Here is an 18,749-nt window from a genome sequence, read left to right on the forward strand (position 1 = left end):
ACAACTTCATTTGGAAACTCTTCCTTCTCAGGGATGCTTGCCAGTGTCTTCCAAGTTGGGGGTGAGTCCTCACTTTGCCTGGTGCTAAGACCAGTGCCTGCAGCTCAGCAGAGTGAGCCAAACACAGCCGAGACACGTAGCACCTGTATGTAACCCAACTAATGAGGGAAGCATCTCTACTCTGAGCTAAGAAACTACCCTGCGCAGCTATTGATCTTGCCTAGCGTAATCCTGTGCAAAGGCAAGCAGGAAAAACGCAACAGCCACAGCTGAGCAAGCTCCCTGCAGCTGCGGTAGGAAGCAGCCACAAAAGTGCCCTGGTTTGAAGTGGCCCAGCTGTTTCCAAAGGGTCTAAACTACCTAACAAAAAATCAACCGTTCTTCGTTAATGAGATGGTGGAATGGTGGGAAAAGGCATCAGGTCTCCAAGGAGCAGTGACAGAGGTGGGAGGGAGTCTGGAGCCAGCTGGGGGGACTTTCCCTGGTTCCCACCTCAGCTGGTGACAGGCACAAGTGCAGGCAGCCTTGGGGCTGAAGATGTCTTTTCACTGAAACGTTTTCGTTTTGAATAAAGGAGACTGGTCTGTGGCAAACTGCTCTGTGGGGTTATCTTACTCGTACCTGTGCAGAAACATCTTTAAACTGGAAAACAGGAGCGGGGAGACAAGAGCGGCCACACCAAGGCTCCTTGCACCTGGAGGAGGGCAGCAAGAGCAGGTATCTCCCCATAGCCACCAAGGCTCTTCATTGCCTATATATGTTTTCTTCCCTGAGGATGCCCCGAGCCGCCCCCAAGGATGTGACATGTGGGAAGAATCCGTCAGGCACAGGCACCCGGGTTTTCACACTTTTATTGTAAAGCTTTAGGAAGGGCTAATTACAATGGAGTTGGTCATCTGACAGCTCAGCAAACAAACAGAACAGGAGAGAACGGAAAGGGGATCACGACGGTGTCATGCTCACTGCTCTGAACAGAAAGAATTACAAGGGAATCAATTGTGCTCACAGCGCCCGGGGAAAACCAAGCCCAAGGCCCAAAGCCTTCCCCGCACAGGGAAATGCATCACACATTGAGAGCAATACAACCTTAGCAAGAGGCGTTGTCTTAGACATAGGTCACCATCTGAAAAATAGTTGGGTACTTTACTCTGCCATAGGATTTCTCCTTTAGAAAAGCTACACCTGCATGTACATAAAACTGTACAAAAAACAAGGCATCACAAGCAAGGAAATGAAATCTTGTATAAATAGAACCAACACTGAAGAGCTACAAAGGGGTCGCTTAGATCCTTCCCACGCAGCCCGCCTGCTCCCTGGCTCCCACCTTTGGTTTTACCCCTGGCTTGTCCTAGTGCAGTGTGAGATACAGTGAACCCCTCCGCAGAGGCGTCGAACCCCCCCCTCCTCTTCCCTGTGCTTGTCTAGACTGGAGCCCGTGGGGAGCTTCCCCCCGCCACGTGCACAGAGGCTTTATCCTTCTGGCTTATAATTGTGCAAATGAGCTTCATTCCAACAGCACCTCTTCTTCACCCTCCCCAGGACTGATCCCCAGTGACACTGTCAACTTCACCCCAGGACAAACCCCCAGTGCCCCCTCTCCCAGGATCAATGTCCAGCACCTTCTCCTCCCCAGGGACCCATCCCCGCTGCACCCCACATAGCTTCCCACCCCTTGGCACCCCACCGAGGACCCACTCCCACTGCCCCCTCTGTTATTCCCCACAGACCCACCCTCATCCCCCACTATGCTCCCCTTAGACCCCCATCCCCTCTCCACCCCCCAGATACCCATGCCCTCTCCCCACTGTGCTCCCCTCCAAAGACCCACACCCGCCATCCCTCTGTTCACCCCTACGAGACTCATGCCCTCCCGCTCTCCCTCCCCATGGCATGCATCCCCAGCACCCATCCCTCCCACCCATGACGGACCCCTCTGCACTCACCTCCCTCCCCTTGCACCACCCTCACACTGAGAACATCACCAGGTGCTCCAGGAGACAACATAGCACCCCCAGCCACAGGGCTTCGAGCTTTGGGGTCCCCCTGGTGACCCCGAGCAGAAGGTAGGGAGCCCATCCACAGGCAAGGGGCCGGGGGAAGCTGGTCTTGGACAAGCACCCCTCAGATGTGGCTACGTTGCTCTCCTGGGGGGTCCCCAAGGGGGCACTGGACACTGCCACTGCCTGAGCCGAGGGGAGGCGTGAGCAGTCGAGTTGGCAGTGGAGTCAAAGATCCTGGCCAGCGTGGCCAAATTGCACATTCTGCCCAGTTTGGCCCTGAAACTACAGAGCTACAATAAAAACAAGTTCAGGAGCGTGACCTGCTCAGGCAGCCAGGCCAGGGGAACGCGGGCCCTGCTGGGTGGCCACCGCAGGCAAGGGTAGAGCAGGGATGCCTGGACGGGCGGGCAGACGTCCACCCAGAGCATCATGCTGGCCCCGAGGGACCGCCGTCCGGTTGGCGGGGAGCAGCAGCAGGAGGCTGGGAGGAGGGTCCTGCCTCCTCCAGGTAGCACCCTGAGGTGCCGGGGCCATGGGCGATGCTGTGGTGCTGCCCAGGGAAGGCGAGGAGCAGGGCTGGGGCATGAGGGAGCGGGTGCGAGCAGGCACCTTCTGCTGCCTTTCCCTTGTCACCCGGGCTCAGCTTGCACCGTGTCCCCTCAGGTCAACCGGAGCCACGCCAGGGAGCTGCCTGCATCTTGTCACTGCAGCCACTGCTGCCAAAGCAAAGGGAGAGGAGCTGCTCAGAGAGAGAGATGCTGGAGAGGGGGAGGAGGCTGGGCAGGGGGGCCCTGGCACGCTGCACCCTGACAGGCACTACAGCTATGGCAGGGCAGTCTCTGACCCGCAGCGGCTGGGGTGCCCCGTCCCTGTGGTGTCCCTGTGCCAGTCGAGACCAGCAGAGCTATCCGCAAACCCCGCGGTGATGGACCACATGGACCGAAGACGAGCCGCGGGGGGAACCATCCTGCAGCTACCACTGGCTTCGCTCCCTAAGGAAGATCCCCGAGATGAAGACGACCGACGCGCGCGTGAGTACAGGAAGAACAACGGTGCAGCACAGCCCCTCCCCGCGTCCTGGCAGGGGAGGACCAGGAAGGGCAACCCACGGATGAAGCATGAGTCTCCTGGACCCCTCCTGCGCGGGGTGCTCACGGAGCTCCCCAAAACAGGACTGTGTCCCAGCTCCCAGGGGAGCAGAGAGGTTCAGCAAAGCACCCAGGTGCCCCCCTCCAGGGACCCTCTTGAGGGGCGAAGGGGTCCTTTCCCCGCCGCGTGCACGGCATCACCCCAGTTGGGTATCCTGCAAGGGAGCCGAGGATGCCGGGGCAGCAGGGACCTGCCGGGGAGACTGGTCGACCTTTGACAATGGAAGAGAAAGCTGGATCCCGTGAGAGTGGCCCTGTGGCCTAAGAGCAGCGGGACTCCAGCGGGCAGGGGCTTGGCGGCCCCCAGTGTGACCCTGAGACAAAGCTCCTCCTCACAAAGGCAATGGTGGCTTACAGGCGGACGGGACGGAGGTCCAAGGCATGGCACAGCCGGCCCCATGGGTATCCCTTGCCCCGGAGGAGGCACGAAGCGATGGGCTGAGACGCCACAGCCCATGACATCCTCCCTGCCAGCAGTCAGACTGAGGGCTTCTCCGGACCCAGCCGGTCCCTTCACTGGGGGCTTCCCCATCCCTCCTCCACCCGCCGGGCACAGGGCCACCACCAGGGAACACCCCGCCAACGCAGACCCTGCCTATGGCACCAGGCAGTCCCTAGGGACCCTGCAGCTTGTGGGCACAGTGACAACGTTCAGAAAGAGATCCAGGCTGAAAAATAGCAGAAGTCCCTACAGTCCGGCTAGGACGCTGCCCCTCTCCTCCAGCTCCCCAGCTGCTGTTTCAGGGACCAGTCACATCTCTATTTACAATATAGAACATGAGTGTGGGCCGGGCGCTGCGCTCCCGCGGGCTCTTCCACGCAGCAAACCATTCAAAGCTGGAACTTGCTCCCTGTGGTTTGTTTCTGTTTTCTTTTTTTTTTTCCTTTTTTTTTTTGTTTTTGTTTAAACGTCTTTTGTTTCAAGGACAATAAAAAGTTTCGATCAGGCAGGACTTGAATGTCATTCCTAAGATTCGTATTTACAGGAGTCTACAGCAAAGAGACAGGCAGTTCGCTCCCCGTGCGCGGGGACGCCCCTCGTCCTATGCCCCAGGAACTCCACCAGCTCTACGTGGACCTTTGGTACGTAAGCCCTTCTCCCCAGCTGTGCCCTCTGCACCAGGAGCCTGCCCAGCCCTCCCTGGCGACGCAGCAGTTCGGAGAAGACATGCACCCTCAAGTGCTCGGAAATCGAGTTTTGGATGCTTTCATCCTTCCCACCCACCCCTGGCCCCAGGAAACAATGGGTTAAAAAGGCGCTTCTCTCATCCCTGCCTTGCCCTGCCCTGCTGTCCACTGAGCCCACCGCCTGGAGAACCGGCCACCGTGCCGGAGCGATAAAGCATTGAAGTTTAAAATGTTCCTCTGGACACTGGCCTCAGAAGCTCCCCACCCCTCGCACCCAGCCTCACAGGTATATCTCCCTCTTGGTGGTCTGAGATGAGGGGGTGGTGGCTGGCTGGAAGTCCGAGGTCTGGGTGAGAGGAATTTCCTCCATGGGAGAGTCCTTGCAGGGCTCATGGCTACTATTGGAGAAGGCACTGTACGTGGGGAGCAGGCGGAGGTTGGCCATTTTGGTGCTGCGCTCTTCTGAGAGTCTGGGGCTGCCATTCCCGACTTGCTCTTGACTCCCTCTGTCTTGGTAAGGCACAAAAGTGGACAGTTTGAGGGCGTTCTTGGGCCTGCGGCTGGGGGAGGACTGGCCAGGCATCCAGCAGGTATCGGAGTGGCCGAACTCTGTGCACTCCCGGGTACAGGTCCCAGTCATGGCTACATCGGGCAGAGGCCGGAGATCTGCAGAGAAGCAAGCGAGAGCATCGTTATGCACGCCCGGGTACCACCGGCTCGGGACGTGAGGATGGAGCACAGGGACGAGCAGCAGAGCCTGGACATCTCCGTCCTACCCACACCCTCCTGCAGTGGGAGGGGACATCTGGACCTATGGCCACCCAGGGAGCCGGACCCACGGCCATCCAAGGAGTGAAGGCAGAGCTGGGAGGGGAACCCAAGGCTCCTGGCAGCTGATGCCTCCCGTCCAAGCTCACAGCCCCAGCTCCCCCTGGACAAGCATCCTCCCTGCAGAGGGTGCAGAGAAACGGGAGGCAGAGCACGGGGCAGAGCTCACTGAGCCCACCCCCTTTGGAGATGAGCATTGCACAGGACAGGCTCCACAGCCTGGATTTGCACAGCAGGAGACAGGCTGCCACTGGACTGGTCACCCCACAGCTGTGAGCACCATCTGGGTCCTGCTAGGCTCCAGGAAACCCCTTGGTCCAGCACCTTTGGGCACCACTGACAGCTTCACCATGCAGAGACCGGGAACTGCCCTAAACACAGTCAGGCTCTTCACTGTCCTGAGGTACAACCATATTTCCTGAGCATCATCCTTGGGCAGCCCTGCCCTGTTCAACATCAGGCATGCCAGGGCACCTGCAAGCCTCCCCAAGCACCCATCAGCAGGAGCCCCAGGCCCAACCAGAAGTCCTCAGACATCGACTGGTCTCCCATAGAGCCTGAAATCCCCGCATGCAGCAAAGGACACATGGGCAAACCCATGCCTACCCCCAGAGAGGCTGGACATATCTGATACTCATGAGTCCCTGAGCCAGGAGTGCCTAAGCCTCTCTGTGCACCAAACACCTGCCTCTGAAAAAGCCAGGTATCTGAGGGCATCAATAGCTCCCTGCTCCTGGCATCGCTGGGAAACTCTGACCATCAGCTTCATGAGGTCATGGTCTGGTGTCCCCACATACCAGCCACCCTCTATCCCAGACACTACAAGACCTTCCTGAGCCTTGTCCATGTGTCTTTTACACAGGGAGTACCTGTCACAAGTCTTCAGAGGCCAAAACTTGGCATTTCCGTGCACAGGTGTGTGTCCCTCCAAGAGCCATCCCAGACACAAGCCATCCCTTGCCACCTACCCCCACTTGGGGCACAACATAGCTCCTTGCCACTTCCTGGGACACATCACTGCCCACAACCACCTGCTGGCAGGTCAAGCCTGGTGCTGATGCTGGGATGAAGGGGGGGAGCTGCTCATGACCTTGAGTCTGCTCTGACTTGCAGACATCTCTTCTGGTTCACACAAGTCCTCTCCATCTCTCCACCCAGGAGCTCACTCCACTGCATTGCTGACAAACAGCCCTGCAGACTGACGGAGGTCTGGGGACCCGAGACATATGGGGCTTTCACCAGCTGATGGCATGTCCCTTCCCACCAGATACACACTGGTCCACATAATCCCCTCCTCCCAAAAAAAGGACAGAGCTTCTGGCACTCCCTCAGCCCTGGAAAGAAGAAAACTGGAGCCATTCACTCCATGCTGGGGGGCTCTGCCCTCGTCAGCACATCCCTCCTGCGTCCAGGGCTCTCCGACACAGGCGTCCCCGAGTCACCTTGGCACAACTTTCAGACACAGGTAACCCTGGGACGCACGGAAGGTCTCTGCAGGAGAAGGCTCCATACAATGCCAGGAACAGCTGACAAGGGTCATAAGTGAGAGCTAAAGAGATGGGCATGGAAGAAGGGGCAAAGTCAGCAGCAAACCAGTGCGTGAGCATATCTTGCCCTAAAATGACCCCCACTGACTGTATCACAAATTCTCAGCATCTCTGGGGGCTGAGGCACCCCAGTTTTTCCCCCTGGTTCCTGCGGAGGCTCTGGCACCCACGCTGCTCCCCATGCTGGGAGCCGCCTCCCGTGTCCCGTCCCCTGGCGCACACGTAAGCTGTGATATCCTGGCAGAAGCCATAAGGACATACCTCAGCGCAGACCCCCTTCACAGCCTGCTCCGCTCAGGGGACTCTAATGAGGGGCAGAAAAAGGACGAGAGGGTCACATCATTGCACAGCCCCCAGCCTCCACACCCACCCTTCGGATCCTCCTGGACCCTTCAGCCTCTGCCAGCCCTCCCCATCGCATCGCACCGAGCCCCACAGCACCCCTCTGGTACCCACTGCCTTCAGGAGTCCCTTGGCCTCTCCTGGCCCTGCTCCAGCCTCCTTGAGGCTGCTTGGCCACCACTGCTGATCTCTCACAAGTTTCTCCAGCTTTATCCTAGCCTCCCTGGAGCACACTGGCCCTTGCAGGACTCACATGGGAACCTGAGGTAAAGCTTGAAGCCACCTGGCTTGTGACACCCCAAGCCCCTGTGTGCAGAGGGACTGGGGCTGTGCATCACACGGCAATGTGCACACACACACACACACACGGATACAGCCCAGCTGGAGGCACGCTGATGTGCTCATGCACCACAAATGGGCACACTCAAATGGACTCGTGCGCAGGGGACAGCCATGCTCATGCTGCGGGGTGCAAAAGCAGGAGCCCAAGCATCACAGGGGACAAGGGGACACAGGGGACAAGACGCCCGCACAGGCCTGTGTGAGAGCACAGCTTGCCAGTGCAGGTCTTTGGGGTCATTCTCAGGGCTGGCCACAGACCAACTGTCCTATTTCCTGAGCATGTGGAAAGTTGCCTCATTTCTTTCTCCTAGCTACGGATAGAAAACAAGATACAAAACCAGAGGCAAGACAGCTCAGTTTTCATCTCTACTCTGTGCAAGTCAAAGCAGAGACTAGAGCCTGTATCCTAGATGATGCACCAGGTCTTCCTCTTAGGACAACAGGATGCCCTGGTGGACACCGACTTGGTCATTTTGAGGTCATGTTACATTGTCTTTCACTTCTATTCAAAAGGCAATAGGCAATATCGCTGTTTCTCGCTCATCTGCTTTCCTACCAGAGAAATGGGAGGGCTCATCATCATTTCCACTTCCAGAAATGCCTTGGTGCTGTGTGCTCCCAGGGTGGGGAGTGGATGAGTGCCACCTCTTCTTGCTCTGGCAGAAGGTGCTTTGCTGAGTCTACAGAGGGTACTGGCAGGACCGAAAGAAAAGCTACCTCGCCAGTGAACAAAGCTATGGTGATTTCCTCGTGCCAATGGCAGCTTAGAAATCGCAGGATCAAGCAGGAACGCTGTGTTCAGGGTCTTTTATTCTGCTTTTCCCATTGTCTGTTTCTGGCACCAAAGTCTTTTTCCAGTGTTGTCCCTTCGCTTGCAGTGAGATGCTGGCATCGGAGCTCTGCTGCTAAAGGAGCGTATTATGTGCCATGAGTACAACCAGCTTTAAGAGCCCGGGAACGGGGCAGGGTGCAATTCCTGAATAGCTGTGATTTAGAGCAAACACGACCCTATGGCCTAATTCTCAGCGCATGCTGGTGGGCCAGAGCCTTCAATGTGACACCGCAGACAAGGAAAAATCCTTCTTTGGGGGTAAACACTGGTGGAAATCATGCTCGCAAAGTGCTACTTCTGGATGCCCTGCAGCGTGGTGAGGAGGCAGAGCCCAAACCTCGCCTCGAGGTTGAGGTGCCCACTTCACCTTACAAAGCGTACTCAGGATTTCGGATCCCTCCTCCACCCCAGGAATGCAGTTTTGTGCCTCTGAACCCTTGAAATCTGACAAAGTTCCCAGGCGATGAAGATGATGGCCATGCCCTCTCCAGCATCTCATTCCTCCTTGGCATCCTGGCCATGCAAAGTAAAAGCTATGTCTATGCAGCTGCTGAGCTCCTTCGGAGGGCTGGCCCATCCTGTCATCGGCATTTCCATGCCAGAAGGCTGCATTTCACAGCCAGGAGGGTTGTGTGGTTGTTTGGCCATTCACAGTCCTCACAGTGGTCTGGGTCCCCCCTTCCTCTAGCTTTGCATTTCTCTGGCACCCTCTTGTTAGCTGCCTCGGGGCTGCTCTGCCTCGGCACATTGCATAGGAATGAATCCAGGGTAGTAAAAGTCGCATCCCTTTGAACTTTTGAGATGAAAAGGGGGCACGGTTGGGGCTTTACACTGAGATGCATTCAGAGCTGCACCCTGGGCCCTCGTTCTGGCTGGAGGAGGGGAAGCTCTCTCGAGCCGCAGCTCTGTTCTCAATGCTGGCGTGGCTGTTCTCATCTCCTGACATCCAGGGCACCTCTGCTCTTTGTGAAGGAGACTGTGTCAGGCTGTCTCCTCCGGGAAGAGGCACATATTGGTGCTGCTGCTAATTATTTCTCTCTCTATATCCCCATGCAGGGCAGGAACACATCCTGTTGCAGCCACTTGCAAGGGCTCCTCTAATACTATTATTGCTCTTAGTGGGGGATTTCAACAGTGCGGTTGAGCACTGTTAGACAGGAGACAAAAGCAGGCAGCCTCATTCAGCAGGCACGTCCAACGCCTGCAGTAGATGTGCAGACGTTCACTCGCCCACTGCAAGCCAGGTAGCTTCAAGCAGAGGCTGAGAGCCAGCCTCAGCCACTTTTTTTTTTTGCCACCATCTGCAACGTGCGCAGTCTGGTTTGGTTCTCCCTGTCTTCCATTCCCATCAGACGTCAGCACCGCACACGTGGTGTGCAGCAGTGGGTGAGCAGGGATGATGCAGCACAGGAGGCCAGATGTTGCAGGTGAGGGGATGTAGTGGAGAAGCTCTGGGAGGGAAGACAGTGGGACTGTGGGGATGTGACACAGCAGAGCTCAGCAGAGGATGCAGAGAAGCCAGGAAGGGAGGAGAGGGGAAGCGCAGCATGCTAGGAGGGACTGGAGAGGTTCAGTGGTATGGAGAAATGGAGACAGAGTGGGGAGAGGAGCTTGGAGGCAAAGCAGGATGCTTTCCTGAAGAGTTAGATCAGAAAGACTCACCTTCCCTACCTGATGGCACAGAGAACATTGGCCACTCATTTCAACCAGCTACCCCTGTTCAGAGCCCAAAAGCCCTGTACCTCTTCTAGCCTCGGTCAGGGGTAGAAGGGTGGAGCACGGCACACGCTGCAATCTGAGCGCTGGGGTGCAAGGTGTTTCTTTCAAAATGGCTGTCTTTCAGCTAAGGGAGGATGTGGTCTTTCCAGTACAAGCAGCTTTAGCACCCCAGTGCAGATGCCTGGAGACACCTCTCCTCCTACACCGAGCCCTCAGGGCTCTGCAGATCACTCCTGGGACATCCCTTATGGTGGTGACAACCCATGACATCATATCCCAGCAGCACTGTCCTCCCTGCCTGCCCCTACAGCATCTATGCGACAGGAACAGCCTCCCTGGTGCTGCTCTTTCCGATGACTCCCTTCCTACAGCCCAGCTCCTGAGAGTAGGCACCATTCCCCTACTCCACCATAGCCTACCGATGCTGTTCTCCTGCACCATCGCTCCCTCCAGGTACCACTCCCCGGAGTGCTCACACCTACAGGCACCATTCCCCTACCGCGGTACTGCTGACAGGTACCATTCTCCCGTGTCACTGTTCTCTATAGGTACCACTCCCCTACAGCGCGACTCCCTACAGGTATCGTTCCCCTACAGCGCTGTTCCCTACAGGTACTGTCCCCCACAGCGTGGTTACTGAAGGTACCACTCTCCCGTGGCGTTGCTCTCTACAGGTGCCATTCCCCCGCAGCGCCGTTCCAGGGAAACACCATTCCTCCACGACGATGCTGCCTACAGGTACTGGTCCCCCACAGTGCCACGTCCTCCAGGTGCCATGTTCTGTGCTGCTGCTCCCTCCAGGTATTGCCTCCTCCCCGCTGCTCTCTTCCCTTCAGGCACTGCTGCTCTAATGGTGCCATTTCCTCCAGGTACCATGTTTTACAGCGCTGTTCCCTCCAGATACCACTTCCCTGCAGTGCTGCTTCCTCCAGGCACCACTGCTTCGTGGTCTGTTTCTTCTTCACTACACCCTAACAGTACAGCTGTTTGGATAGTGTGCCCCAACATCCCATTTTCTTATACTGGCAGCCCCATTGTTATTCTATTCTATTCTATTCTATTCTATTCTATTCTATTCTATTCTATTCTATTCTATTCTATTCTATTCTATTCTATTCTGTTCTATTCTATTCTATTCTATTCTATTCTATTCTACTCTACTCTACTCTACTCTACTCTACTCTTCACGTCTTTGCAACCTGGCACTGCTGGGATGACTCCCTTATTCTATCCCACCCCTTGGCTCCATGCCTTTCCCTTGCAGCAGCATGTCCAACCCAGTAGCCTGGAGGAGTCCCTTCACATTGGCATCAGGAGATACTTGTCCCCACCCCACCATGGGCTTCCTCTGGTGTACAGGAACTCAGTGGTTCTTCCCCAGCACGTCTTCCCCTTGCAAGGGTTTTTGGGAGGGGGAAGCTGTGCTGTAGGTAGCTGTGGAGCCATGATCTCCTTTGCAAAGCCCAGACACAAGGTCCTCTTCAGCGTTGCCAGATGAGGTGGGCACAACCAGTGCATTATCCCCAGCAGAGAATGCCCGCCCTCCGGACACAGGGGACCAGAGTGGTGAGCTCACCTTCTGCAGCTCCCCAGTCCACCTCCTTTCTGGCCTGTGATTCCCACATCACACGTGGACATGGCCAGAGGTCTCTACCTCCAGAGCAGCACAAGAACAACACCAATTTCACTTTCCAGGCCTTGGGGAAGGCTGCTGGACTGCTGCCCATTTCCACAGCAATGCTCCAGAGATCAATGAGTACGGAAATATCGGAAGCTGAAAGCACAAACGGAGAGCTCTCTGCAGTCCACGTCAGTCCCTATTTTTCCTAGACTGAGCTGACATCATCCCTACAACACCCAGGCAGACGGTTTGCAGGACCATTCCTAGCACTACAACACCCAGACAGACGGCTTTGGGGACCATTTCTAGCACTACAACACCCAGACAGATGGCTTTCCAAACTTAACACCGTCACTACAGCACGCAGACAGATGGCTTCTGGTATCTGAGACCGACCCAACACTGCCCATAAAGGTGGTTACTGCAGTTCAACGCCACACCTACAGCTCTTGGGGCAATAATGAGCAGCACCCGCTCTTACAATAAATACTGAGAAAGATCCTCAGAGCCAGCACTGACGCCACCACACAGATGGATTTCTCTTAGGCACCAAAGTCAAGAGATATAATGCGCACAGCCATCTCCCCCAGACCCTACAGCACTGAGCATCTCTCCCCTCATGCTAAACAATAGTATCTAAACACCGGTACAGACAGCTTGCTCCAAAGTTAATGGCCTGTCAGCCCCCAGATGCACACACGGATCAAACCATGGCCTCTGGAGTATATTACAATGGCACATACTAACTGCAGCACCGAAGCAAATGACTTCCCAGATCCTGCCAAGGGTATCACAGCAGAACCGGCACGTAATTAATGTGGACAGATGCACCCACCAGCCTCAGCCTCACCAGCACAGGTAGCACAGTGCTAAAACATTTTGTCGGCAGCGAGGGCCTGAGCCCAGGCTCCCAGGGGACATGTTCTTCCCTTGCTCCCCGTAGCTGGAGCTGGAGGGACCCCCTCCCTGCTGCCGTCAGGCGTGCAAACTGCAGGCGCCTGTGAGACGGTGGCAGGCTGGCTGGGAAGCGCAGGCATCCCACGGCCACGTCACCACAGCAACGGGAGGCAATCCATACCCTGCGCCGGTGGCAGGAGCACCCAGATGGATGGCTCTGGACGCTAACCCTGTTCCTGCAGGGACCAGGCAGGGCTCAGCGACAGACTACGGCACCCAAGGGACTCCGAAAAGCACCATCTGCCCCCGGCTTCACTGCGATCCCTGTGATACCCAACGAAATGAATTCAATCCCTCTATAACAGATTTTGTGCTTGTGGTGCCACTTACATGATCTCCTACCCTGCCACAGTGGGGCTTCAACCTTCGCTGGACTATAAAAAGCAGAATCATTACATTAAATTACTGAATAATTATGTTAAGAACTACCTTAATAGGATTACAGGGTTCAAAGGTTAGGAAATGCCAAAATTAGGATTGTCCATGCCGTCTTAATTGGCGTGAAAGTCTGCTTCACGCTGCAGACCAGAATTACGCTCTGGTGGAAAATATTTCCCCTGGGGTCCCTTTGTGCCTCTGGGGGAGAGAACAGAACCACCTGAGAGATATACCAGGCTTTTTGGGGAAAAGGAGGCTTTGCCACTGAGACATTACCCCCCAGGCTGCAGAAATTGGGGAAGGTACAATGAAAGGGTCAAGAGATCACAGAAAATTACTTCTCTAAAGCGTGGGGCTGGAGGATAGGGAGATTGCTTTACTATTGAGAAAAAAATAGCAATTTCCTCTCCTACCTCCTTTTGGATGTGAAATATCTGAACAGATTTCACTGCCACTTTTCAAAATATTTGGTAAGTGGCATATGTCCACTATGAAAAATCGTGTCTTTGCAGTTAAAGTTTGCCAAAACTTCAAGTAACTGAAAACAAAGTCAGGTAATGAGCATTACTGGGCAATCCTCTTCACCCATGTTGTATAAAACAGTAACAAGTCTAGCTCCAAAATGAAATCCTGGTTCCTATAATATCCAAACACTGTCCTCTCGCCAACCAAGAACTTCTCATGACAGCTACAGACAACAGACACTCAACAAATAACCACCAGAAAGGTCGAGGAGTCACACAATAGCCAAAGCAAACCGTGCAATAACCAAACCACCTTCCCAGTCTCATTATTTGCTCCTGCAATATCCAGCCCAGTTGAGTAACGACTCCTGTAGTACCTTCAGGAACACACAAAGGTCTTGACAAGAAGTTGTGGGCAGCAGAGCAGCCGCCCTTCTTCCCCCCCTTCCCAAGGAGGAGGGGCAGGTCGGAGCACAGGCCTCTTCTGGCTTTTGAGTCCTCTCTTGCAAGGGCTAATGATGTTTATGTAAATCCGCAGAGGAACACCACCTGCTATCCCCAGGAGCTGCCAGCTCATGCATGCCTTGTATGCACATTCCTGCTACCCAAATACCTACACAATTGCTCCTTCCACATTCCCACCTTGCCTTTACCAATGCCTCCTGTGCACAGGATTCCTCCCAGACCCTCCCAGTGGGGGTCCCAGCCCAGGTCTGTGGGGCTGACCTGACCTCTGTCCAGCCAGGGGCTCCCCAGGGACACATGGATGCATGGCCCAGAGCCTCCTGGCAAGGCCTGGGTACTGGTGTGCTGCCAACCGATGGGAGAGGGGTGCCCAGAAGGGGCCAGGAGCAGTGCCACCCATGCCGGTGAGAGCTCTGGCTACCGTCTGACCTAGCTACAGGGTGCCTACAGCTGAGGTGTCTTGGCCCAGCCCTCCGTGTGATGCAGCTGGGGTCTGCTGCATCTGGGTGAACAGGAGGAGAGCTGAGGTTGTGGCCCTTGTGGCACCAGGTCCGGGGGAGCTCCTGGTCCATATTATGGGCTGCTGACATACAGTGGTCCTCTTGTCCCATCTCCATCCTCCCCTCTCAGAGCATCACTGAGACACATTATGGCTTCTGGAGGGCACTAGAGACCTGTCCCATGGCTCCTGCAGGAGGACTGTGCCCTGTGCTCCTGCCACTGCGCCAGCCTCTGGGGACACTCCTCCGCTTGCACTGAAAGCCTTGGGGCAGCAGCAGGGGCAAGCGCAGCAACCCACATGCCCCGAGCCACCCCACAGCTGCCAGGCATAGGATGTATTAAAGCAGCAAATGCTTCTTACACAGGGAACCTGGGCAGCTAATCCTTGAGCTTTACCTTGTGCCTGAGCCTGTGAAAGGCAGGGGACAGGGGTCTAATCTGCTGTGACCCCTCTGCTCAGGCACAGGGCTTGGGGGGAGCACACGGAGGGGTCCCCTCCAGCCCACATCCCACACACCCTTTCAGGTGAATTGCAGCCCCCCATCCCTGGGGTGGCCTCAGCACCCTCTGTCTGCTGCAGCCCACCGCTCCAGCCAGCCCCTCGCCAAGGGTTAATCTTCCTCTCTAGAGCTTCTCAAAGCTAATTAGAAAGAGCCTGGGCAAGAGTGGTGGCAGACACCACTGCACTTATCTCCCCACTTCCGGGGCTCTGCCCTTATCATTTAATTAAAGCTGCAGCCATGCTTCCCTCCCTGGCAGCAGCTAATCAGGGAGGGCACTGGAGCTTGAGGCAGCCTTTGCAAGTTCTCCAGGAAAGAAGTGGGTGAAGAGCAGGGAACATGCCCCAGGAAGGACAATAAAAAAAGACAATAAGATAAAGAATGAGTCCCTTCGTGCTGGCAGCCCAAGGACTGGGAGGGCAGTGAGGGATCAAACCCCAGCTCCAGTGCCAGTCTCGCAGCCACAGTGCTTTGCATGGGGGACTGCAAGGTCCTCTCAGCTCTGGATGGACCTCCGCGATGTCAGCCTGGGAGTGAGCCAAGAAAGCTGTCTGCACCACAGGCAGGTTGGGAGGCAATACAGGCTAGCTCTATCTCCCAGCAGGAGCAGGACCCTGGGCCCTTCAGCCTGCCCCAAAGCAGCTCTTCCAACAAGTCGTGCTCAGATGCACCCTGACACCAGAGCCCATGCGTGCCACATGCCACAGCGGCAGAGCAAGCCATGCTCAATCCTTCCATAAGCAAGGAACAACCCGTGCCACGCAACACTCAGAACCCCAAAGAAAACTGGGGACCCTCAGAGTACTTGGGAAGGACCATGCCCAGGAGGGATGCCATCAAGCAACAGGAGGGATGCCATCAAGCAACAGGAGGGATGTCCATCAAGCAACAACTACTTCAGCAAGCTCCTGCACCAGATCTCTGAGGGAGGGCAAGGACGCATAAGCCCTGAGAAATGCTGTTGTTTGAAGGCCACACAATGGGGTGTGGGCGCAGCTACACAGGGATGCCTGCTGGCATACACTCAATGACAGACTCAGCCATTTTGGGGCAAACAACCCCCAACTGATGCTGACAGCTTCCGTGCCAAATTCCACAATGCTCTTCCAAAGCATGGTTAAGCTAATGGGTCTTGAAAAGAAATTCTTATAACCAGTTTGTCAGCAGGGCTGAGAGAGCATGTCTTGTTCTCAAAAAACAGCTGGAACACCTCTGCTGTAACTTATAAAAAAAAAAAAAGAAATCAACCTGAGGGAAACTCAGCATGGAAAATTCAAGCTTTAGTGCTGGAAATCTGCTGAAGTGATAAGCAATCGAAAAGAAGGCTGTATAACACGAAATGCCAAGCAGCCTGAGGCTGCGCAGTCTATATAATGATCCTCATTGCAGGTTCCAAAAGCTGCTCTGAAGGCACAGCCTGGTTGGGAGATGTATGCATGCACTCAGCGTGCTCCGAGCAGGAGGAATAGAGCAATTGTTTCAGCTTTATGCCAACACTCTACAGTCCTTCCACTGCTCCTGAAAAGGGTGGTCCTCTCCCACCATTGCTCACCTGCTAGCTCCTCAATCCTCCCACTGTCCTAATCACATGAGCAGGAATTAATGCACGATATTTTAATTTTTTTTAAATTCATTTTCAGCAAGACCAGTTTTCTCACCACACCTGCAGGCTTGTGTCGGACGGGAGCAAGCGGGTAGCCACATGCACAGCCTAGGAGTGCGTTGCAAGGTGCACCAGTTCATGTGCACAGGGGCTTAGGAATACTGATCTGGTTTTATGAGCACTCTCTTGTGTTTGCTCCTTGGTGGCTGCCTTTCATTGTACGCTTGTATTAAAGCTCTTGTGTCAAGGAGAAAAGAACTGGCATACGCATGTCTGCCTTTGAACAAAACCATTGTTAAGCTCCATCAACAATTTAATAATCTTTCACTAGCAGGACAATGAATCTGGGGAAATTATTCTTGCAGGGGGGCCGGTAGCCACACAGCAAAGCGTTGTTCAAGGCCTTTGAAGCCACATAGGTGTTTAACTGACAAAAGAAATTGCAACTTCATGAAAAGGGCTTGCCTCAACAAGGGGATCTGGAAACAAAGAAAACCAAGACCACTTAGAGAGAAGCAGAGCGGGGCAGAAGGAAGAGCCCTTGGAAGAGAGTCAAGCCAAACCCCAAGGAAACTGGGAGAGGAAATGACAGTGTGGATTTGCATGTATATGCTTTGTTTTCTTTCCACAGATCTTTCCTGGGCTGCTTAAGAGTAAAGTGAGCACATTCACTTGTCATTTCAGCTTTTTTACAGTCTGTTCTGACTGTAGAAACGTGCTGGTTGCCTGAACCATAATGCAGACACTGAGGAAGAGGCCAGATCCCTGCCAGAATTTGCGGTGGATATTCAAAGGACCAGGGGACGGGCACTAAATCCAGGGCTGATGTTCTTGGCCTGCCCTGAGGACGAAATGTCTGTCTGCTGATGGAGGATGCACACATAGACCTGGATACCACACCCAGCCACAGAGAACCAAATGCATGTGAAATTCAACATACAGCAGCTTTGTGAGCATTAGACCTGGGGTACGGTCATGAAAATTTGGAGGAATGATCCCACACCAAACGAGAGCATCTGACTGCTGACTGCTCAAAGATCAAGAGCAGCCCACGCAGGACAGCCGGAACCTCTGAACTACCCAGCCCATTTCTCTGCAGTGAAGAGACGTGCCATAAACCCAGCTGAAAACGCACGTTATTGACGCCTCAAACACCCACAGACTCAGAGGTTGAAAATCTGCAGTGGAAGCTAAATGGGGAGAGATTTTGTGGCTGGCACATGGCAGAAGCAGCATATGCACTGGTCAAATCCTCCTGTGGTGCAGCCAAAATACATGCCAAGAAATCAACCCAGGTGGTTAACATTTCTGAATTGAACCACTTGCCATCTTGCTGGCTTGATCCCCCACTGAGGCATTGAAAGGATTTGAAGCACTGATGGCCACAGCTGGGGAGAAGTCACCTCCTCATGTAAAAACAGGAGGCATCAACGCCATTGCAGCTTGCTAAAGGTGCAGCTCTGAGCAAACAGGAGGATATCAGTGTGCTAATGCAAATGGGGAGGTTTAGGAAGGGGCAGACAGGTTACGGTTTTTTGGGAAGACCCAGGAAAAAAACCTCAGATCCTGATGAATACTGCTCTGCCCTGTGTTTGTTATTAGGATGGCAGAAAGGCAGTCTTGTGGGAGAGTGGGAAAAAGAAGGATAATCGCTTCCGATAGGGAATATCAACCTCCAGCTACCCCTGGGTGCTGCAGTTTACAGACTGCTGGAGGATAGATGCAATAAAGTTTGCACCACTCCAGGGAGACCTGCCAGAGGCAGTCCTAAAGGCGCGGAATGAATAAAACACGCTTTAAAGAACAAGCGAGAATTAAACCTGCTGCCTAACCTCCCGGCAGGACAACAGGGATACATCATCATCTTGCATTAGAGGCAGATCAGCGAAGGGAATTTGCCAGCACTGTCACCCCCAAAGCGCAGCACAAGGGAACAGCAGGATGATCATGAGAATATTTTGATTTCACGGTCCAACAGAGATGTATGAAAACTTCCAGAATCAGTCCAAGGGCATAACTTTTACAGATTATTTTTCAAAAGGGAGAAGACAGTAACAGCATGTCTGCTCCTTATGCATAGTCCATAGCAATAGAAAATAGGTGTGCAGTGTTGAGCAAAGCAGCGGTGTACCTGTTTAAAAGAGCAGCCCAGAACTGGACAGGTAGAGCACTCAAAAGGATCTGTGATTTGAGAGGTCTAGGATCAGCAATTGACCCTTCGAAGGAAGTCGTTATTCATCATTAAGGAGGTTTGTGTCCCGAGGGACCAAGAGACAAAATGTGAGTCCTGTGTCTTATGATGTGGGTTAGCAAAGAGAGAAAACGGGGCTTGAAGAAAAATAAAATGCGTGGGGGCAGCAAGGTCTACCTGGAG

General features: G+C 54.5%; 1 protein-coding gene across 2 annotated transcripts in view; it reads right to left on the reverse strand.

The window, feature by feature from the left end:
• Positions 1-4,412: 4,412 nt before the first annotated feature.
• Positions 4,413-18,749, reverse strand: part of PCDH1 (protocadherin 1) — a 53,017-nt gene continuing 38,680 nt past the window's right edge. Inside the window, exons 5-6 of one of the 2 annotated variants that reach the window (XM_068417286.1) lie at positions 6,913-6,955; positions 4,855-4,942 (exon numbers count right to left, since the gene is read on the reverse strand). In XM_068417286.1, coding sequence (XP_068273387.1) covers positions 6,930-6,955 — 26 coding nt within the window. In that variant the 3' untranslated portion in view covers positions 4,855-4,942; positions 6,913-6,929. Of the gene's footprint in view, positions 4,943-6,912; positions 6,956-18,749 lie in introns of both variants that reach the window. The other variant, XM_068417285.1, reaches the window with a different exon arrangement.

The sequence above is a fragment of the Nyctibius grandis genome, chromosome 22, assembly GCF_013368605.1.
Source record: "Nyctibius grandis isolate bNycGra1 chromosome 22, bNycGra1.pri, whole genome shotgun sequence".
NCBI classification, from domain to species: domain Eukaryota; kingdom Metazoa; phylum Chordata; class Aves; order Nyctibiiformes; family Nyctibiidae; genus Nyctibius; species Nyctibius grandis.